Source organism: Squalius cephalus (genome assembly GCF_949319135.1).
Source record: "Squalius cephalus genome assembly, chromosome: 5".
Taxonomy (NCBI): Eukaryota; Metazoa; Chordata; class Actinopteri; order Cypriniformes; family Leuciscidae; genus Squalius; species Squalius cephalus.
In genome coordinates, this window is record NC_137126.1 from 29252686 (window position 1) to 29277457 (window position 24772).

The following is a 24772-nucleotide window of genomic DNA, read 5'->3' on the forward strand; positions in this document are numbered from 1 at the left end:
TTCGCTAACTAGCAGAAGACACTAGCAGGGTTTAAATCCCAGTTGTGCAGGCGGGGCATGTTGTAACACTGCGTTACAATGTGCCCCTATTAGAAATATGCTATTATATTCTATATTTTTATTAATTTTATTGAGAAAACGTGAGAAAAAGGTGAATAAAGACTGAGTGTCAATGTTCAGAAATTACTAATTATTTATTTGTTTTGAACTATGTTGTATAGCTGTGTTTTCATGTGTTCGTAGTCAAAACTCAAAAATGAGTTTATATTTAATTATTAAAAATTGCCATTATTTTATATGAAAAAGTTTTTTAATTGTATTTTATTTAGAAAATATTTTAGTTTGTTTTGTATATTTTTTTTTATTAGATCAGATAACATTTTAAGCTGCCATATGTTATGTTACAATGTACCCCACCTATGGGGCATGTTGTCACATTTCACTTCCATTCTTTCGGGGTATATCCAGAAAAAAGTATATACTGTATTAATAAAACAAAAACACATAATTGTAGTAGACATGTGGGAAATTAATGTGGGAAAAAATAAATACTCTGAACCATAAGTAGATTTACACAAACTGAGAAAGTCAAAAAGCGTTAGGTTGTGCCCCGCTCTCCCCTATGCATTTTAGTCTTTTCTTCCCTATTGAAACATACATTTTGTCCATCGGGAATTGATTGGATCGTTGTGGTTTGCTATTGTTGTGATCTCATGTGAGTGACAGTTTGTCTCAGTAAACATGTCAGAAGAGATGTTGTTTCAAGATGGAGGGGAAGTTATTTTGATTAAAGATCATGGGGGCACATGCTAATGTGAAAAATAAATAACTAAATGATGTGCACGGGTAAATCATTTAATACATTCTGCAATATTCCATAAAAATAAGAATTGTCCATTTTGTATTATACTGTAAATTTATATTGTAAATAAGTATTTATACTTTAAGTCTTGTAAGGTCGTATGACTCCAAATAAATTCATTATCGCCACCTTGCGTTCATAAGGGTTTGCTGCAGCGAAAGAAGCCATGAAATTGCTTCTTAAAACTGTGTAAAAGCTCTTAGAACACGTTGACTGTGCCTCGTTACAAATAAACGAGATATAAATTAGGGTATCGTTTTTATTTGAGATTCAGTCCTCCGAGAAATTCCGAGAAATCATTTTGATCATTTCCATTCAAGCTCATTTCTCACGCGCATCCCTGCTTCTTCTGCAGCGGATTTCAGTCACAGCAGTGAGAACATGTCGGGACATGCCTGTGTGTCCCCGCACGCAGCCCACTGTAGCGCACTGGGCAAGTGTGTGCCAGTCAACAACTTCAACAACTTAAAACACAAGCTAAACTGGACCGAACTTACCCAAAGCCACAGGAGACGGTAACTCCAATGGGACAGAGAATTAAGTGACTGCTGCGCGTTGTTGCCCCTGCTGTAATGTAAGTGTGGATGTAACTACGTGACTTTACAGAGATTCATGATGTAGCTGGTACACTGCTCTCTACTTTTGAATCGTAGCAGTACGCCCTACTTACGTAGTTCGGTTTGACCAGCTTTCTTGTATTTTAAGCCTCGGGAAAATTATTCCCAACAGATCATTTAAAGGAGGTATTTTTGTTTTAGATGGCACCTAAATATGCGCTCCCTCTTGATCTGTGTCTCTGTGTTCTCGGTTTCAGAATGGATGAAAGTGGATGGACATAAATCTTTATTATTGAAATGAGCGTAAATAGCTGACTATAGCCTATTGCATGAAACTAGAGAAACGATTTCCTCACCCCAACTTTTAATGTAAAAATTTGCATACCCAAATAGGCTAATATCCTATGCGTAAAATAGTGGATATAAACAATGGATAAAGCACAATAATTAAAAATTTTATTTTTTAAACAAAGTCTGTTCTAAAACTTTGTCAGTTTCAATTCGTGCTTTTTTCACTTATAAATATGGACTGTGAAATTATTACTCCCAATTAGTTTTGGCAGATTCTGTTCAAGTAATTGTTTACAATGTTTGTTTTTACTTAAAAAAAATGTTTAATCCATTTGTGAACTAGAAATATTATATCTAAAACTACCCTTTAATGTTACAGTTAAACAGTTAGCCTAAATGTAATATGTAGCCTACATTTAATAATAATACAAATAATATAAATGAATTCATAAGTATAAGATTTAATTCATATCTTGATCAAATTTAACTGAGCTTGTAGTTTTAAGTAAATTTTTATTGATTACTTAATCCTGTATGTAAAAAAATATGGTGGAATTTAAAACGTTTTAAAACAATTACAAACCGTTAAACTACACTGTAAAACAATCATGTTAAAAAACTGTCAGCTGTGGTTGCCAGAAATTGGATGTAAAGAAATATTGTGTCAATGCTTCAGGTATTATGGGATGGCATACTGTATTGGTGCCTGTATATTTTACAACTAATAACCATATTCCATTATAGTAATAAATATAGAGGGTAATATACCTCTCTCTCTCTCTCTCTCTCTCTCTCTATATATATATATATATATATATATATATACACACTCACCTAAAGGATTATTAGGAACACCATACTAATACTGTGTTTGACCCCCTTTCGCCTTCAGAACTGCCTTAATTCTACGTGGCATTGATTCAAAAAGGTGCTGAAAGCATTCTTTAGAAATGTTGGCCCATATTGATAGGATAGCATCTTGCAGTTGATGGAGATTTGTGGGATGCACATCCAGGGCACGAAGCTCCCGTTCCACCACATCCCAAAGATGCTCTATTGGGTTGAGATCTGGTGACTGTGGGGGCCATTTTAGTACAGTGAACTCATTGTCATGTTCAAGAAACCAATTTGAAATGATTCGAGCTTTGTGACATGGTGCATTATCCTGCTGGAAGTAGCCATCAGAGGATGGGTACATGGTGGTCATAAAGAGATGGACATGGTCAGAAACAATGCTCAGGTAGGCCGTGGCATTTAAACGATGCCCAATTGGCACTAAGGGGCCTAAAGTGTGCCAAGAAAACATCCCCCACACCATTACACCACCACCACCAGCCTGCACAGTGGTAACAAGGCATGATGGATCCATGTTCTCATTCTGTTTACGCCAAATTCAAACGATTACCATCTGAATGTCTCAACAGAAATCGAGACTCATCAGACCAGGCAACATTTTTCCAGTCTTCAACTGTCCAATTTTGGTGAGCTCGTGCAAATTGTAGCCTCTTTTTCCTATTTGGTACCCGGTGGGGTCTTCTGCTGTTGTAGCCAATCCGCCTCAAGGTTGTGCGTGTTGTGGCTTCACAAATGCTTTGCTGCATACCTCGGTTGTAACGAGTGGTTATTTCAGTCAAAGTTGCTCTTCTATCAGCTTGAATCAGTCGGCCCATTCTCCTCTGACCTCTAGCATCAACAAGGCATTTTCAGGAGATTGTCTTGACCAGGACCACACCCCTAAATGCATTGAAGCAACTGCCATGTGATTGGTTGATTAGATAATTGCATTAATGAGAAATTGAACAGGTGTTCCTAATAATCCTTTAGGTGAGTGTATATATATATGAAGAGTTCAGATGCAAAAGCCTCTAAGTGCCATCTGAAATTTTCTTCTAGAATGATCATTTTTATCAAGCTTGTATATTTAAGTTCAGTAATTTCACTTAAATGACAATTAATAGGTAATTTTCATATATATATATTTAAGCCTATGTGTAAGAGCCTAACTCTTTTTCTCTCCTTCTCTTAGATATGGAATGGATTGCTTGACAGACGAGTATTATCACAGTGGACAATGTCACAAGTGCCCACAGTGTCCACCCGGCCAAGAACTGAAAGAGGTGAGAGTGTGTGAGCGAGCCAGAGAAATCCCCTTCTGTGTATCAAGTGTTTGAAAAGTAATTCATTTAAACTTTTTCTTTTTTTTTTAAAGTAATCAACATTTGAGAAGCCCAGGGGCTGTATGAAGAAAGTAACACCCATAATTAATTGTCACTTATTTTTTAAACCTTTGTAGATGAACTGACATGTTTTAAACCTCTGCAGTCAACATCATTAACCATCGTTGATTGACGTTTGATTATGCAGTTAATATATGTGACCCATTATTGCTCTCCCAGCCTGACCAGCTAAAAACCACCCTAAAGACAGCCAAAAGCCCTGTCTGACTATAGACTGGGAGAAGAAACTAAGACTATAGGCTGTTTAAGCTGTTTTACATGTTAATAATGCCAAATGTTCACAGAACACTTTTGATTTAGGCTATTTTATCAAGTTTGTAGTAAATGTTAGACTGGTGGTTTAGTTGTACTTGACAGAAAAGGGAATACAACCTAAGGATTACAAAATTTTTTTTTGCTTTATTTTATTTCTGATATCTAAGATATTCAATAGATATTCAATAAATTCAATAGATAATAGTTGAAATAGACAAAGTGCAATTGTCTTCTGTTCGTAACTATTTTATATGTAAGGAGACATAAAAATTAATATTAATTGGAATTTAATTTTTTTATGTTAAATCTTTGAAGGTGTATTTTTGGGCTGTTTTATGAGAAAGATATAGGTATATGTAAGAAGACATGTTGATAAAAATATGCTCCAATTTGTGGTTAAATATGCTGTAATATGACATGCCTGCCACCAGAGGCTTACACATGACCTTAAATGACTTACAAACAGGGCTAGGTTACAAAAGCTGTGTCCTCAGAAAATGTGTTGACATATCCAATGCTCTTATTATGTTACTGAGTATGTTTGTGTGCGTGTGGGCTGTTAGGACTGTGGTTATGGAGTAGGTGTGTCGGCAGTATGTGGCGTGTGTGACTTTCGGTGGTTTAAGGAAGACTGGGGTTCTCACCCTTGCGCACTGTGCCAGAACTGCCGCAGACTTAACAGACACCAAATCAAGCACTGCACACACTCCGACAACGCAGTCTGCGGAAACTGCCTCCCTGGGTGAGACACACACACACTCACACACACGTGCAAAATAACCTTAATGAAACATTTTTATCAGCCCACACATAATTATGACGCATATTCACACCCAAATCAGTATAAGCACACACCCTCGTATCTTGGTTTCGTACAAATTACTTTTTTTCTGATTGAAGATTCTACAGCAAAATGCGTTTGGACGGATTAGAAGATTTGGAATGCCTTCCTTGTGGCCCCGCCCCTTTCAGAAACATACTGTGTAGCCGTGAGTACCATACTGAAAAGTACAACTTACACCATCATGACTTTGTGTCAAGTTAAAGCATGACTCTGGACCACCCCTGTGTTCTGTTCAGTTCTGTTACACTTCCAATATTTTATTACTAAATAATTTGCTTCATGACTGCACACTTTTACCCAAAAAACATTGATCGCATCAGCGCCCGTCGCCTGCATATTCAACAGGCCGGCATTTCCATTTTGCAGCCAATCACAGGCTTTCAAAATTAACAACCAATTACAATTTACTGACAGTTAAACTTGGAAATCCCCTAAAGTTAACATAGTATTTGTATAATCTCAACAGCAAAAACACATTCTTGATAAATAAACACAAGCTATCCAGCTAGTTATTTACTAATTGTGGTTAATGAATCAAAGTGTCACACATTCACAGAAAATAGCTTATTTCTGCATTGAAAATAAGGTCGTTCGTACAGTAAAATTGTGGTAGCCACCACTGCTTGCCTGTACGCCATCCAGCGCGTCTAATCCATCCTTGTAAATGGCAGAAATGTAATTTTGTTTTCCTTCTTTACACTCTTTTGATATTTTAATGATATTTGGCAAATCAACGTAAAAGGTGCATTTCTGCCACCTACTGGACTGGAGTGTGTGGTGATGGCATAGTGACCTACTGGACTGGAGTGTGTGGTGATGGCATGCATAGTGATGGGAGAAACAAAGCTTTTAAAAACTCAGATACAATGAATCATTTTATTGAAGCAACTGGTTTAATTCATTTGCTCAAAACACCACATGCAGGCGACACCTGCTGGTCAAAACGTGTAAATGCAGTGTTAACATGGGAAAAAAAATGCAGTGTCATCTTTTATACAAACCAATTACAAAGGTTTTTATCATTAAATACCATTAAATATGAAGTTTTTTAATTGTGTTCTTTTATTAATTTAAAATGTTTGTTATGTGTTATAAGGTGTTTTTTTAAGTAGGACTTGGCTAAATAAATTAGAAACAATTAACTTTAACTCTCCCTTTTTAATTATGCACACATTCATTAAAATTCCCTAAATTCATTAAAACTGCACCTACATTATATAACTGAACTGAGACCAGTTAAAACCATATATTAGACTCTGGTTCATAAGTTCATCAGATCAATGCCAGCGAACCATCAGAATCTCACAACGTTTCAAAACAAAGGTTCAAAACAGTATGATGAAGTAACAAAGCCACAAATTCACAGAGGGTTTGAATTCACCCATCACAACTATGGTGCATGGCGGCTGCCATGTTTTACCAGTTAACTTGCTTTAAAATCAGGTTATTTTTCTGCAAAACCGATCAGAAGACTTTAAAATGATTTTGTTTGTTTTTTGCTGACATTCTAACTGTGAGTTAGTGCATTGGTGCAAAAGAGTCACAAATTCACTGCCATTATATAATTGAGTTCACCCACCCTGATATTTATTAAATTGCCTGTTCTACAGAAGAAAGGATCAGAGAGAGAATGTTATACAGGTTTTGAACTAATTAAGATTGAGTAAACGATTACAAAATTTTAGTGAACTATATCCCTTACTGTTTATTATGAAAGATTTCCACATCCTGAAACACAAACCCTTGTTAATGTACAGTTAATATTTACATACACATTTACCTTTTAATTTCATGCTTAAAGACACACTTCCTTCATGTTTTCATCCTTTACCCTTGCACATGCTCACTCTTTCCATGCTGTCTCTCATGATCTTATCTGTGCTTCAGTATCTTTACTCCTTCTTTTCTCACTGTATTATCTCTTTTCTCTTTATTCTCTCAATGTGATTACGGGTGAAGTAAGAGTGGAGATATTTATCCAGCAAGGATCAGTCAATGCCCTTTGAAAGTGCTCAGCATGGACTGAGTGTCGATCCTCCCTGAACTCACTCCATCATGCATTGACAGGTGTTTTAGCATTCTGCTGATCAGATTCACTGCCAGCAACAGGAAGAGGGATACGTTTAGAAAGAGGAAACGGAAGGCAACAGAATAAGGCAGCTACAGTTGTTGTGTTTATTTAAAGTGAGAATCATTGAGCTATTAACTGAGCTACTGATTCAAGACCATTTACTTGATGTTTACAGGTTCTAAAATCTTTGGAATCTGTTCATTGTGTTTTAAAAGAATAGTTTGCATACAGTCTTTAAAATAAAAGCTCTTCATTGACATTGATAGCTCATTTAACAACCATGGAACATTTTTAATCCATAAAAGGTTCTTTATAGTAGACAAAAAAAATTCTTTAGATCATTAAAAGGTTCTTCACACTAAGAAAAAAAGGGCTCTTTTAAGAACTGTTTACTGAAAGGTTCTTTGGAGAACCAAAAATCGTTCTTTGATGGAATTGCTATGAAAACCCCTTTTCAAAACCTTTATCTTTATACCTTTATAGACAAGAAAACATTCTCATATCATTCTTTACCAATATGCGGTTGATGTTCTGTGGAACACAAAGGAATATTTTTGATGAACAACAATAAATTAAGCGCCAATATGACAAAAAAGCACCATAAAAGTAGTTTTCTGACATTCACAAATGTAACTGAACAATTCACATTAATCAGTCTGATGAACTTTTACTATTTAAAGACGTTTGTAAAAGACCTGAAACATACAACCTTCAAAATATTGATTGAGCTGTTCCACAAAAGAAAGAATGCACAAATAATTAATTAATTTATGAACGAAAGTTGGTCTTGGTTTGCGTTCTAACTAATTATTCTCTTTTTAGGAGGAGAAGGGATTGGTGTGGCAAAAGTCCAAACCTCAGCCCCTCCTATCCAAAATGCTTCTTCCATAGTGACCGCTTGTGCAGCAACAGCTGTATTAACAACTGTCCTGTTTGCCATTTTGTGTGTCACCTACCAGACACGGTCTTCACTCAGGAAAACATGCAAACGTATGAATATACATACTCACAATAAATATATTTTCACACAAAAAATCCGCTAATCCACTGAGTGTGGCTTAAAACATAAATTTAACTACCTTTTCATTCAACTCTATTCTCAGGTTGTTTATCACCGGTCAGCAACAGTCACCACGACAGTGATGCTGCCTCGGTTCCAATGCCAATCCTACACACAGTGATGCAGAACACAGAAGTGGACAGATCAAGTGAGTGTGTATAACACAATGTGTCTGCAACCTTTGCAGTGCTATCTGCGACGTATTATTATACTGTACACCACATGGCAAAACATCACCTTCAGAAAAAGATACAGTCTATTTAAAACAATCCTCATGCGGATACGCATTTTGACCTCAAAGTACGCTGGTATGATTTGTCACTCTAAACTACGCAAAAACCTGGTGACGCCTCTGTGCACTCGCAGTCCTCAAATCAAGCAACAGCAAAAGAAGAAGAGTTCGACCAATCATAGCGCTGGGTTCATTCCACAAATAGCAAGCGGGGATGATTGACAGATGCATTAGGCCTATCATTAAAAAGAGACTGAAAATTTGACACCAATAAAGAATCCCGCTCGATCCCCCTTCCACTCCCGCGGCCGCTGTCTGACTGATTTCATAAGCGAGGACAGTACAGTAGTCACGGTACTTCTGACTCCTTAAGGTAAACGGCCTGGGGTGGATGTGGAAAGTTGAAATATTGTATTGAGTTCACTTAATCGGATCTTGATGGCATGGATTATCTTAAAATACTCCATCATTCATGGTCACTCAGATAAGAGGAAGACATCATTCAGCCATGCAAATTATAAAATGCTCAAGTAATGCTGAACAATAAATCTAAATAAATTTGAAATCGCTATGGCTTAGTGATTATGAAAGTGCTGTTATTTGTGGATTACTGATAAGCGCGAGTCTGGAGAAACAGGCGTTTATTTATTCATTCTGTTGAGAAACGTAGCCTGCATGTGTTACGTTATTGTGTTGATGATAACTAAAGTACCTAATTATGTTACATATTTATTTTGTATGAAAACTAGCGTGTTAGTTACTTATGGATAAAAAAGTACCGTTGTATCAGTGCTACGCAAGCTCTCTCTCTCACAAACACAGACGTGCGCGCACACAGAGAGAAGATTGATGGGCTAAGTTTCAATTTTGTTCTTGCTTGTGTTTTTTTCTGTCAAAATGTCAGAAAGCATTTTGTATTATCCATCCGTGTTTTTAAAATTTGTTAAATAATGGACGTTTTACTGTTAACACAGCCCTCTTTATATGTCGGATTCGTCTAATTTATACTTGATATTATTTTTAGAATAAGTGATTCGTTTTGCTATTATTGGACTCCTGTCTATAATTCATTGTCAACTGTTTTCTATAAACATTTTTGTATTGGCTAACATTTATTTAGCTAATATATACATATATATGCAATCCAGTATAATTCAATATAATGCATGTATAATGCAGCCCTATAATTTACCAATGGGTAAAAAAAATAGATTAATTCACAATATATTTTCTGAAAACAGGACTTATTTTGATTCTCAAGTAAATTTATCTTGTTTTATATTATATTATTTTTGCAGTTTATTGCACCAAATTCATATGTGCGTATGCTATAATAGTACTATAATAGTAGTATATTTAACCCTTACTTACCCTTGAAAGCCCTGTAACAACTTTGGTGTTCCCAGTCAAAAATGACAAGCCTTTTAAAGATTGCTTGTAAATCGCTTGTTATACTGTATTATCACCAAATATTGGATTCAATCTTTTTGTCAATTTGTTTTCATTCAATTAAGACAGGTTCTGTATTTATTTTTGGAACTGATTGATCATAGTCCTCATTGATCTGAGCTTATGCACCTCAGTTTTTGAGTGAAAAATCATTATTTGTGGATAATGTTGTCAATATTCAACAAAATACGAAACAAAAATTGCACTTTTATCACACTAGTGTGCTTTAATGTTTAAGGAAGTTTGTCAGGTTAATGTCAGGAAGTTTGTTTTGAAATGCTTTTATGTTGTACAAAATGGCACAAAGTCACACTTTGTGGTGTTCCTGGTCAAAAATGACCATGCAGCCTACAAAACAGTCATTTATTAATCTCTCGTTATGCTATATTATCACCAAATTTTGGATTTAATATTCTTGTCAACTTGTTTTCTTTCAATTAGGAGAGGTTTTTCTATTTATTTTAAGTGATTGATCGTAGGCCTCATTGATCTGAGGATAAAGTTCATCTCTGTGGAAAAAAAAAATCAAAACAATTTGTTTGTGTACATGAATGTGTGAGTTTGTGTGTGTGTGTGTGTGTCAGTGGCGTAACTTTGTTTTACAAAGTAGGTGGGACAGAAGTGAGTGTGTGTGGGGGAGGGAATGTGCTAATGCTATATCAGATATGTAATAACAATTGTAGGGAAAAAAAACAACAAAAAAAACATTATGAGGTCCAGAAATCAATTCCAATAGTACATTGAAAATTCAAGTTTAATGCGATAGTTTAATTCTTGCACCTACTATGATCCGAGGCTTTTATGCTTGCAAGCACACATATACATATGTGAGTATGAAAATGATGAACATGCTCCTGAACACTACATTTTTCTCTTATTTTCAATGGATGGTAATTTTTGACCAATATAAGCTCAGATCAATGAGGCCTACAATCAGTCAGTTTCAAAAAGAAATACAAAACCTGTCCTAATTGAAAGAAAACAAGTTGACAAAAACATTAAATCCAATATTTGGTGATAATATAGCATGACGAGAGATTTATACACTTGTTTTGTAGGCCGGTTATTATTGACCGGAAACACCACAAGTAACAAGGTGGGGAAAAATCCCACAAAGTACAAAATTTATCCCCAAAAATGATATAGTTATACCACTGTGTGAGCAAAGTCAGTAAGTTTTAGTCCAATGCGATAACATTAACATTGTCAGGAAAAAGAACATCCTCTCTGGGTCATGTGACCCAAAAACATCAGAGAAAGAAAGAGATTCATTGACTGTGTGCCTGACTTTTGTGGTCTGTATCCTGTTAGATCCTTGCCTGCCATTGAAGGACCCCTGCATGCTTGATGACATCACCACCACGATAACCTCTGATCTTGGCCTGCATGAGTGTGAGTTTCTTCCTCTGGTGCGAAGCTCAGCCTGCACTGATCCAGCAACGGGAGTCATCATGCAAGCAACAGAAACACATGATGTTTCTTCTTTAGACTCTGCCCTCTACAGCCAGCATGTCATTCTCACTCTGGCAGGAGGACAGTCTACAGTGAGACCCTGCTGTGCCGTAGAGCAGCAGACAGCCTGGGGGCTTCATGCTCCAGTAGAGTGTACTGAACTGGACCTTCAGCACCTCTCCATCGCCTCAGAGATCCAGACATTTAGAACTTCAGACTTCATAGCCAGAAATATCCCACAATGTATGGGCTCAGACTCCACTCTGCCCTCAGGCCTGATACTGCGAGACCTGGAGAGAGAAAGAAGAGAAGGCGGAAAAGGAGATTGTTAATGTGAAGAGAGATCACTGCGAATGTATGATCACGGTAATGCAACACAAAGATGCAACATACACACTCAAAACAAACTTGTGTAAAAATTCTGCCTGTGAATTTCTTTCAAGTAGTGTGTTAAAACCTGTATGACTCAACTAATGACAGTCAATGACGTCTGATTAAGATTAAGATGCCTGAGTGATGTGACATCTCACTGTGATGTGAGAAACAGGTGCTTAGGCTCAAAAGGGCATTAGCAGGAGACACAACTTATCCATTTATTTACCTATTGTTTTGCTTCGGTTATCAGAAGTCACACTTTTGATAAAGAGTGCATTGATTCAGTTATTCTGTATGTCAATGTATTGAAGATGCAGTGTAATGGAAGTATTGGGATGTACATCTAAATGAAATTATCGAAAGAAAATGTAGAGCTGGAATTGGTTCTATCCATTGAAAAGAGCTGCTTTAATTGTTTTAATTCAATGAAAATATAATAGATGGAACAACATGAGAGTGAGTAAATGATGGAAAGTTCACATTTTTAGGTGAATTACTCTACTCTTCAAAAGTTTGGGGTCAGTAAGATTTGTTTTTCCTATTTTAAAAAATTAATACTTTTATTCAGCAAGGATAGTAAAGACATATTGTATATATTGTTACAAAAATTCTATTCATCAAAAAATAAACATTCAACATTGATAATAAGACATTTTTCTTGAGCACCAAGTCAGCATATTTGAATGATTTCTGAAGGATCATGTGACACTGAAGACTGGAATAATGATGCTGAAAATCCAGCTATACCATCACAGGAAAAAAATACATTTTAAAATATATTAAAATAGTAACCGTCTTGGTGAGCATAAGAGACTTCTTTCAAAAACATTCCGAAAATCGTACCGTCCCCAAACTTTTGAATGGTGTATTTCTTTCAATTTTGATACCCTTAAAAAAATATCTCTGTTCAATAAAAGCTCACTCCTGCTGTCTTCAGTAAAAGTCCAGGAAATGGATCATTACCTCCTGAAGCTGAAAACTACTGACACTGGTACTGCACCTCAATGATGCAGGTCATGTTCTGCTTTGGTCATAACATGTTTACTGCTTCATGTGTGCAGTTAACTATACCAGACCTGCTATAAAAGTCTTCATAAACCCAAGAGACTGGACTTTTTGCACAGGATTTGTAAATAATTCTGTCAGGACCACTGTCGTTAAAGACGATTGACAATTAGCATACAGTTAGGATTGGCGTTCTGTTCTGGGCAAGAACTCCCTGCGCATCCATGCAGCCTAGCATGGGTAAGAGCAGCAATAACCCCCTTAGGGTAAAAAGAACAGAACCAACATGAATGTGTTGCAGATATCATTAATTCAATATTTTAATGTACAACATAGTTCAAGAATTTAGTCTGATTCAGGGGAATCAGAATGCCAAATCCTGACTGAAGAGAGGAGGAGCTGGGGAGGGAGGAGGGTAATTAGCTCCTGAGAAACGCGATAGCTGCTGATAACTCTGAAGGTGTGAACTTACAGTATATATGGATGTGGTGATAGACGTCAGATTCCTACAGGTAGACATGGATCAGCTGAGAGTCAGCTGATGCGAGCTTGACCTACTTGACCTGTCAGAACTAATGCTTTGCTAAAGGGTAGTACGCTAACAAAGCAAACCAACTGACTTATGCCTAAACTGTGTCACATTATTATGCCTTGGCACTGCATAACTACTAAAAACCAGCAAAACATGAAAAGCTTTTAATTTATTGTACATTACAGTTCACTGACAAGTCTGTGTAAGAGTTATGCAGGGCAAAGGAATTCTGGACATCAGTTGTTGTTGTGTGACCTTACCTTAAGCTTTATGCCTCAAAGCTTCAGGTTTTAGATATGGCTGAATGGATTAGCAAAATTAACTAGCAAATAAAATGGATCATGTCACATCATGCATTATTGCGATATGGCTTGAAATAAAGCTTGACCTCAATGTTTGCGCCCCTCACCTTCCACTGTAATGTGTTTCAGCTTGATCAGTAAATTGTTTTCAATTAAGAATAACGTGATGGTTTTTTATTAACTCTTTGTTGAGACTGTCAAATGCATCTCTTCAGCACTGTCATAGCATCTCTAACCTGGTATCGCTGCAGGAAAACTCCTGCAAAGTCAGCACACGTCAATCAATTTCCAACTTGTCTTTTTATTTCACAGCAGTGCAAAAGTGCAGCTGAATTGTTTTGTCAGTGTGATAAAGGATCTAGCACCTCTGTAATTGTATACATACTGAGAAATTTCCAAGATTTAGTATTTAGACAGTTTAACAATATTATCCAATAACTCAATTACACAAATTCATCCCTTACAAGTACACAACCACCAACACAGTAAATGAACTGCACAGAGAATAGATCTTTTTGGTACTTCTGAAAACATAATTTGGTAACACTTTAGAATAGTTCTACTAGAATAGAGTAACTATACAGGAACAAATGAGTCATGCACTATATTAACATTCTAATAACTACTATTAACTAACAAGAAACTCTGATTAACAAATTAGTAAGTAATAGCACTCAGTAGAATGAGGTAGTTCACAATTAGCCAATCAATAACTACTGATTTTTCATACCTCCCAGAGGATTACTAAGAACTAGCCTTCTATACTATGTACTGTACAGGTTCATAATTAATGAGTGTAAAGCACAATGTATAATTAATTTTAAAGTAAAGATCATGGTAACCAACTAGTAATTACACAAGTACCAAATCCATCAGAAAGAATTACTAATTATTCGGAACAGTGTTCTAAGCAAAAAAAAAGCATGATAACTCACTAGCAATTAAAGTCATTGTAGTCTTTTGAGGTTTTTGTAAGGTTCTGGATAGTAATAACTCAAGTGTTACTACATCCTACTAAAGGAATTACTTGGCATTTGGATTAGTATTCTAAAGTAAACATCATGGTAACCCACTAGTAATGACCCAAGTATTACCAAATCCGTCAAAAGCAATATCCAAAACCTTACAAAAATTTCAAAAGCTTACACTGAATTCTGTCAGAGTTATCATGCTTTTCGCTTTAGAATACTGTTCCAAATAATTAGTAATTCCTTCTGAAGGGTTTGATAATTGAGTCATAACTAGTGGGTTACCATGATCTTCACTAGAATTAATTATACATTATGCATTATTCACATTAATTATGAACCTGTATTATAGTAGTTCTTATAAGTCCTATGGGAGGTTAGTAGTTACTGATTTGCTAATAGTGAACTACCACATTCAACTTAGTTAATCAGAGTTTCTTGATAGTTAATAGCAGTTACTAGAATGTTAATATTGTGTTACTCATTTGTTCCTGTGCAGTTATACATTAATGATGGAACATTATTCTAAAGCGTTACCCAAAATGTAATCCCATAACAACCAGTTTGTGCAAACCTGTCTTAAAACACATGCATTACAGTTCTTTGAAGAAGATTGCTAGTCAAATGAGGACTGAGATCTATTGTAAAAACAAATGGGAATTAACACATCAAGTGTTGTCGTGTGGGTTGACGCCAGCTTTTATGTCAGCATTTGAGTTTGAGGTAGCGTGGTGGACAGATACAAATGGGATGCCACAAAAATATTATATTGCAATGAATATTTGAACCTATATGGGTTTTCTTTTACACCATATGCACAGTCCTCTGATTGGCAATGGCATCAAGCATCATTAGTAGGTGTTAGAAGGTTCATTACATTGAGAGCTTACACCAGATCATTCCGAACTGCCTTCCAGAAAGACTATAAAAAAGTGCACATGCACAACATTTTCCAATAGACACTCCCTGAAACAGTCCCATTATTCACTTCATAGGCTTTGAGCATGCATGTAAAATAAAATAAATTCTATAAGCTAATGCAACAAAAATATATATATAATTCCGAAATGATACATTCTTCTCATTTATTCAAGTGAAGTGAACTTCAAAAACACTGCAGTTTATTAGGCCTATTTCCTGAGTAGTTTCAGAGTTGGCATTTTAAGTTGCTGGGAATGAGGCAGCGAGATGACCTCTTCAAAATGGACTGTACCCAAAAAGGCATTTAAAGCAATTGTTCCTCTTTTTGCACCTTAGATAAATAATGCTTTTCATTTCTAAAGGTCATTTAAATGCTTGAAGCATTATTAAGGTTTTTTTTGTACTGTTAAATGGTGCTAGTTCCTTTTCTGTATATGTTGCATATTTGTAGCCAAAATCTTTTATACTGTAAGTTTGACTGCATTTTGTTGTACTAATCATTTAGTGAATCTTGTGTATAAAAAAAAAAAAAAAAAAAAACCTAACCCGGGAGATGATATTAAGATTTGGTTTTCCCGTTTTACTAAATCGTGGCCACCTAATTCGTTCCCTCATTTTGATTTAACTAAAACAAGGTAACAAATTATTACAATGTAGCCATGGTTTACTTAAAACGAGAGACCAAATTAGTCGCACGTGCTGATGTAGTAACCCGTAGGAACGAATTGTTCAATTGTGGCGATGATATACTTTCTTTGTTGTTGTTGTGCAGGGCTCCATATTATGTCGGGGTTTTATTTTTATCTCATTTTTTCAAAGAGTCTCATAAGTGTTCAGTGTGGCATACTGTGTTGTATTGTAACAGTAAGAAAATTCATGTTTTTTTTGTTTTTTTTTTGCTCTTTTACTAATTTGTTAAATTGAACGTATAGTGTTTTTATTCAGTGAATTAGGAACAGTATTTTAGGGGGGAAATGCAATGATGATATTGTTGTCAGTATTGTTTTGTTTTAGTATATTTCAAATAAATTGTTTTTCTACTTTTTTCGCATTATTTTAATGTCACATTTTTATTTCGTTTGCAACTGCATCACTACACAGGAGGAAATGTGTCACTAATCTATTTTACTGTTGTATAAAGCATTTATTTGAGTGATGACAATTTTCAGAAATAAAAGGCTGACCTTAAACATTTTATATATCAAACTGACAAATGCACAAGTTTTTGCTCACCCTCAAAAAGGGTGACAAATTTAACATGCTATATAAAAATATCTAAAACTATCTAAAACTTCACATACACACTCTGGGGACATCAAATACTTATTTTACATCTTGTGAAAAGGGCATTATACCACCCCTTTAAGATGTGACTGCCATCTGTTTATTTGTGAACACTGAATGTTCATATTTAGCAGCACTCCAGTGCCTGTTAGCTGAAACTTCTGCTAATTTAAGCTTTCTATCTCTTTTCTCCTCAGATATTTGTGCCAATTTACATTTTAAAATAAAATGGTTAATAAAATGGTTATGTGGTTTACCTCATGTCATTTTGATACTTGGTGAACAAATGGTTTACTGTGAATCTTACATAAATAGAATCAACAGTACTAATGTGTCTGATCCAATAGGAAATCTATAAGCAGAAAAAAGAAAAATCAACTCCCTCACACCAGGAGAGGTGCAGATGACCTGTATAAAACAGGGTGTGTAGAGCCCCCTACTGGCTCAATCGCAAATCATTCCTGCAAAAACCATGGCTGCAAAAAACATTGCTGACAAGTGCTTGTTGAGATGACAAAGAAGATAAGACACTGGTACAGAAAAATAATTTCCACTTTCTATTAAATGACACTTAGCTGTGTCATACACTTTTAGAAGAAAACGTTCTATATATAGAACTGGTTCTGTCAGGTGCTTCACATACAGGATAGAACCTTTTAGGCCGGGGATCCCATCATTGGATTGGACATTTATCCTTATATAGCACTTTTTTTTGGCATTAAGGGTTCTTTAAAATTGAGTCAAGAACCCAAGAACCTCTAAACTGACTCCATGCCAGCTTCTGTGGCTATTTTCATGTTGAGGAAAAGTTATGGTAAAACTATAGTCAACATTTGAAGTGGATCAAAACCTTTCATCAAAGTTATATGCATTTTGAACGATACCAGTTCTTGTCTTAGGACAACTTTGATGAACTTTAAATGTTGACTACTGTATATCAGGTTTTTACAATCTATTTTTGCTAAAAACACTTAAACTCTATTTGGTTTAACTTTGTTAAAACTTTCTTCCAAAGTTTTTCTCACAGGGTTAAAACCAGCACAATCTAATAAAACATGCTTCAGGGATAAAGGGTTCCATTTCGAAGTGGAACTCATTCAACACTGCTTCGATAAGCTGACGCTATGCTATGGGAACGCTCCTTGTGAACCGGTGTCTGAAGTGTGTGAACCGGTGTGTGAACCTACAAAACACCTCATCAGCTTCATTGCCTATTGGAAGCAGTTTGATTGTGTGTGCGTATGCTGTAAATCTGTGTGAAAGAAACCAAAAAATGAAAAATGAGTGCAGACAGAAAGTATGCGTGTCCGTATGATCGCTATATCACCCCGAATGACACACACACAAGCTGTGTGTAATTTGTTTGGGAATGGAGCATGCAGGGTTAGCCCTCAAGGGGACTAGCTGTCCTCACTGTGATAGTGAACAAAGTGAAGAAGCTCCATTCCGCAAGCCTTGCCTTTCTCCCAGACCTTCACGATGAGGTCTGTTCTCTGGAACAGGAAGTTTTTCACCCATTAAGCAAACATCAAGGGGCTGGAGGTATACAAGTATGTGAAGATAGCTCAGATGGAGGAATTGCTAGTTGGTTACCTCCCATCAGACGTGGCATCTTTATTGTAGACTCCCGTTTTGCCCTCGAAGCCCTGCCAATTTACATCTAAGCTTGTGGGCAAAGCATACATGGTAGTGGGCCCTGGCCGGCAGTGCCCTGCACACCATGGTGGTGCTGCAAGTGTACAAAGCTGACAAGCTGGCCTATTGAAGCTCACGAGCAGGTGGTAGCTTTAGACGCAGTGCTGGAGCACCGCCGTACCACCAACCTTGTTCTCCGTGCCACCATGCAGGCAACCTTTGCCATCGGCCGCTCTCATGCTGTCCTGGTTGCCATGGTGCGACATCTTTGGCTTAACCTGTCGGGGCTGAAGGAGAAGGAAATATATTTTCTCATAGACGCCTCGGTTTTGCCTTCCGGACTTTTTGGCGCTGCCATCGAGTCGGTGGTCCAGAAGTTTAAAGAGGGGGAAGGTTAAGTCAGTGGAGTTTAAGTGCTACATTCCTTCCTTCAGTGCCAGTGCTGGGTACAGACACTGCTGAGATGTGTAGCTGAGATGTGTGTTCAAAGAATGCCAGTTTTTCGGTGGTCTCTATTTGCAAGGTCAGTTCCTTCTTGAGCAATCTAGCGAACTGAGCAGCCACAAGAGCTCCACAAAGCTCCAATCGAGGAATTGAAAGAGAACGTTTGGGGCCACTTGGGATCGAGCCACCACAAAAGACAGGTACACTTGGCCTCTCTTGTCAGTGGTCCTCAAGTATGCCACAGCTCCATATGCCTGCTCTGAAGCATCCGAAAATATGTGGACTTCATGCGTGGCACCATCCTTTACCTCAGGAGGGACATACTGTAAGTCCTAGGGAGAGTGATGTTTGGTTGGTACTGAAGTTCATTCTCCCAGACACGCCATGACTGCAGGAGCTCAGGTGGTAGGTTTGGATCGTCCCAACCCCGCTGTTTACTCCATAGCTGCCTAATAAGGATCTTTGCTCGAGCGGTGTAGGGCAAAATAAGTCCCAAAGGGTCGTACTGAGTGGCTAGGATCTTGTAGATAATCCCGAGGGTGGGAGTCTCATATACAACAGGTTGGTGCTTGTATGCCAGGGTATCAGTCTGCCAGTTCAAGCTTAAGGCCTAAGGTTGACTCTGGTATGTCAGACTTGTCTTGAGCCAACCAAAGTTCCAAGCTCTCAGCTTGAGCTTCTGGGGGTAAGTGACTCAGAACACTGGGAACATTGCTGGCCCATTGCCGTATCTCAAATCCAGCTTTGGAAAGCATCTCTCTCAGTCGGTCCATACTAGTGCCTGGCGGCCTCAGGGGTACACAGACTCTGAAGGCAGTTGTCCACATAAAAACATTTCTAAAAACAACATATGGTGCTGCAGAGCATAAGTGGCACAGCATGGACTACATGTAGTGCCGAAAGGTAACACCTGCCATTCAAAGACTTTAGGAGGCTCATCCACTTTCAGATCACGCCAAAAGAACCGCAGTAGGGGGCGATCTTCAGGAAGGAGGCAGACCTGATGGAACATTGCCTTGATGTCACCACTTACTGCAGCTGGATGCTCCCTAAATCTGATGAGTACACCTAGCAATGATGCTCCAAGGGTAGGGCCAGACAACAGATACTGGTTGAGATTTTGCCCATGAAGTCTGTCTCCTTAGTTACTTCCTGGACAGCTCCTGTCTGCATGAGCTTCTCCATCTCTGCACTATAGGTCTTTGCTTTCACTGGATCCTTTAACAAACGCTTCTCGATACTGCACAGATTTGGCATGACTGACTCCTTAGGGGCATGCAACCGAGGCATATCCTTCTGTCGTAGCAAAGGAACGGCCAATCGAAGAATTCCATTCACTTCTGTGCGGACGGTCTTGGTTTCAAGTAACTTTAAAGCCTCCTGATCTTGTTTGGATCGAGTCACCTCTTTCTCATCCCTGTGTGGAACAGCTTCTATTGGCTTGAGTCTTTGGACATTCTTAACCCTCTGGGGTCGGCGGTCATGCCGGCATGATTGTCTCGCTTTTTTTCTTATCAGTGCAAAAGAGACTTAAATAACTCAGTCGAATTTTGTCATACAGGCAAGTGTTATACATCATTCAAAACTGTTAAATGTCTTCTTTTATTTGTGTACACTACACAAAATGTTGTGTTTTTCATAAAATAAAGAAAATAAACATAATTCGCCTTCTGCCGTCTGTCCCAATGTGAAGTTCATTCTGAAACGCGACAGAAAATTATCTGTAACTCAGCGAATGCTTGCCACACTCACATGAGACATATGTCTTTACAAAGCTTGAAGTCTCTATTTTTAAATGATGTAAATTATATCAAAAACAAATATTCTGTTTAAGTAATCCTTATGAAAGCATCGAGATGTACAGTTTCTCAAACGTGTCCTCATTAACTCTAATGTGACCACACCCACGCACGCAAGAGCAATTCACGTGCAAATCGTCCATGTGAAGGAATGCAAACCTGTAAATGCCCTCATTACCTCAAAATCAAAGAATTAGAGACTTCAGTTCTCCTCTGCTTTTCATCGAGTTTGAAAGACACGTTGTGTGTGTGCTATGCTGTGCTGTTTACCTTGGATTTACCTCAAAAGAATTAGAAGAAAGCAATTTGAAGATGAGAAAGATTTTTAAGGTAAGATATTTCCACTCATAATAGTAAGCATGTTATTGTTGCATAAACTTCACATTGTAGCTACTAGCTAAACTGGTGCCAGACTAAAATGTATGTATATTAGGGATGGGCATTTTTCAAAAATATTGCATTAGAATATTCAGGCTCATAAAAATCGAATATTCGAATATTAGTTTATTTAAATGATGTTTAACGAAAAATATGTTTTTTTTTTCTTTTAGTTGTTACTTAACAATTTACTTAACAATATGTGTAAACAAAAAATATAAAGAACAAAAAGCATTTAAGCTCAAGCAACGCGAACGGAAAAAAAGCTTAATAAAGCAGACTGCGCCATACAGAACATACATGTACACTCGAGTCAGCATATGATTATCATGTTTATTTTGTTTCACGTTTATGTTGAGAAAAACAATAATATCTACATGTTTGAGTGACAGACGCTGCAGAGACGGTGTAAGCGAAGTTTCTAACAGCACTTTGCGTTTTCAGTTCTTAAACCTGTCTCCCTCAACGAAACTTAAAGGAAGTAGGCTATATGTCTCAAAATCATTTTGCAATCTAATAAATTATCATCTCGGATTGTCCAGGCAATTTTCCTCAAAGCTAGTTGGTGGGGCTGACCAAACTTCTCATGGAGGGCCACCATGGTGTCAGTAAATGGGGTAGGCGAGTTCATCAGCAATCAGCTTAGCTTCATCCAACTTTATGTGGTCCACAAGTATTTGATATTTAAAGAGTTCAGTCCCATCTGGAGGAAGCAGATTCTCCAAAGCGATTCGAAGTCTGGCAAACTAGCTTAGATCTGGCCAGCTGAACTTGGGGATAGTAGGGGCCTCTATACACATACTCTGAGACTGAGGGGTGTGTTAAATGTGGCAGGTTTGACTCTACCTTGACCACAGGTGTTGGACGCCTCGACTGAGCTGGTATGGACCCAAGTCGGGGAGAAGAAAATGGAATTTGGGCACTTCTGATATTTGGGTTTCTGATACAAGGTCTGTGCAGCTGAGGATAATAACATTCTGAGGTCTTCGAGTGTTGGAGGCGGTGGTAGCACATCTGGATATTGAAAGCAATACTGAGAATAGCGGTATGCTTGTGCAGGGTGAGCCTGTGAGACCCGTTGAATACTTTGGTAACTCTGGTTGGTATGTAGCTGTCAGGTTTCGTTAACTTTAGCCTCCATACCTCTGCTCAGTTCTGACTCGGGCTCGGGCCAGGGTGGAAGCTCAGGCCACTCTTCATCATCAGCTGATGTGGCCAGTTCTATCTGGCTTACACAACAGGAAGGACTGGATGGCAGCTGGGGTTCTGGTCGCACTGGAGGACGATCATGGCTTTTAGTTGTGCTGAGGTCTGCTCTAAGGATTTGGGCAACTATGACCAGTTCATTGAACTCAGTACGAACTTCCTTTAACTCCATCAAGTCAGCACGAAAGGCTTGGTGTGATTGCAGCAGCTGTACATTTTCTCTGTGAATGGCTTGGAGCTCATTAATATATTCAGGCTCAGTGTAACGGTTCTGCTGGACTGATGTGAGTGACTGAGGTAGGTTTTCGCTGCACTCTGCATAACTGAAGCATGGTGGTCTGAACTGAGGGCTTGTGCGAGGAGCAGCATTATCATAGAGGTAGTCAGGATGGTCCCATGATGACTGGAGAGGTGTCAGGTGGGCAAGTGCCTCCCAGGGTTGTGAGATAGCATGTTCACTTACAGGTCTGCCCCCTACAATCTCCTCATCGGACTCCATGGTACCAGGAATGAACACTGCCTCCGGCTTGAAGGACCATTTGTTGGAGAGGAAAGGATACTGCTAGGCTCTAGTTCTACTTGTTAGCAGTATACACCCCTGAGTGTCAATCAGGCAGAGGTGGACAAAGTACACAACTTCCTTGAGTGAAAGTACAGATACTACTGGTCAAATATTACTCCGTTACAAGTAAAAGTTGTAAAGACCTATTTTTACTTAAGTAAAAGTACAGAAGTTCTCGTTTTTAAAAGTACTTAAGTATCAAAAGTAAAAAGTAAGTGTCAATGCATTGTTTTATTATTGTTGCATTGTTGTATGTAATACTTACAGTACCTTATGCCTCTGAATTTATGCCTGCCTACCCTCATATCAATATCAAATTTATTTCTAGAACACAGTTCCAGTAGTGGGATTGAATGTGAGATTGAATAAGTGCACTCAATAACATCCACAATGGTTTCGGACACCCAAATGGCTGTTCACTTAAATCACAGGTGTCAAACTCAGTTCCTGGAGGGCCACAGCCCTACACAGTTTTGTTCCAACCCTGCTTCAACACACACACACCTGCAGTTTTCAAATAAGCCTGAAGGACTTGATTAGCTGATCAGGTGTGTTTAATTAGGGTTGAAGCTAAACTCTGCAGGGCTGTGGCCCTCCAGGAACCGAGTTTGACACCCCTGACTTAAATAGTGCCCTATTTAAAGTTTTTTTGGCTTTTAGTATGATTATGTTAGCCTTACTGTTATCTATAAGTTAGTGTGCTCCAAAACAATGACAAAATTCGCATTTAGAAGAAGCCCAACATTGAAAATGAAAATCAACATCAGTCGGGTTCTGACGTCAACCGGACTTTCATTTCCAACCAAATGCAACCCCTGCAACCAAAATCATCCCCTGACTAGCGTTACTACTTTCTACTTAAGGACCTTGACAGAAATGTAGTGGAGTAAAAAGTATGATATTTGTCTTTCAAATGTAGTGAAGTTAAAGTAAAAAGTTTCCAGAAAAAAATAATACTCAAGTAAAGTACAGATACTCAAAAAGTGAATGTACTTTGTTACTGTCCTCTGCAGTCAGGACACAAAGAATGAGGAGACTGGTGCTTCTTTCCAAAGTGGATTGAATATTAGACTAAAATAACAAAAACATATTACATTAGTAGAAGTAAATGTGTACATTCACAGATGAATCAGTCCTTTCTTAATTCAGAATACTAACATTATTCAGCATCACCTCTAAATAACAGTTAAAGCTCAAAATATGCAGAGGATGAGCAATTGAAGACAATATAACTATTGGTCTGGTCACAAGAAATGACTGACATTAATATATATTATTAATGAATCCAGATGTTGTTTATCTGTCAAACAATCGCAAATGAATCGGTACATGTCCGGGCATGTACACTTAAGTGCACAAAGAAACTTACTTTATGATCATGTACTAATACTTTTAACACCAAATAAATACCAACGAACATCCAAATAACAGGCAGGAAGTAACTTCAAGGTGCGCAGCTGCCGTTCTCACAGTAATCTATATTGCTGAGCAAAAACAATAATGCCAACAACTGGAGGCATCGGGTATCGCACTCTAAAATAACTATCAAAATAAAAGTCCCACAACAGAAGTCTTCTTTCTCCGGGAGCCTTTTATACAGTGCTTTTAGGGCCGATTGACTGCTGGGTAGTGTCCCACTCCATTGCACTGATGATTGTGCGCAGAGCTGTGCAGCGCTGGAGGGAGAGGACTGGGCACTCTTCGTGCTTACAGTCCTGGAAGGGGTTGAGTTTTATTAAACCCGCTACTCGCTCACTCCCAAGGGAAAAAAAGTTTACATTCTATTAGGAACGGAACAGGAGACTGGGCATAATTGTGGTAAGGAATGTAGATGAAGAACATGGGCAATACCACTTTTCGCGTCCCACTTCTTCATCTATCGCTCCAGTATTGTGAATACAGAGATGAAAGCGATATGCTCCTTCTGTATTCCTGTAAATGTGGGTTAAATGGACATAGATGAAGAAGATGGGCAATATCGCATCTCGCGTCCAATTTCTACGTCTGTCACATGTCTAGATTTGGTGAATATGGAGGCGGAAGCATTATGT

General features: G+C 37.8%; 1 protein-coding gene across 1 annotated transcript; it reads left to right on the forward strand.

Annotated features, from left to right (window-relative positions):
* The first annotated feature begins 1229 nt into the window (after positions 1-1229).
* eda2r (ectodysplasin A2 receptor) lies at positions 1230-14651 on the forward strand. The gene is made up of 7 exons (XM_079870712.1): positions 1230-1436; positions 3737-3827; positions 4766-4944; positions 5103-5191; positions 7940-8107; positions 8221-8325; positions 11170-14651. Exons 2-7 carry the CDS (start codon positions 3744-3746, stop codon positions 11640-11642), a joined length of 1098 nt encoding a protein of 365 aa, XP_079726838.1. The 5' UTR covers positions 1230-1436; positions 3737-3743; the 3' UTR covers positions 11643-14651.
* The last annotated feature ends 10121 nt before the right edge of the window (positions 14652-24772 follow it).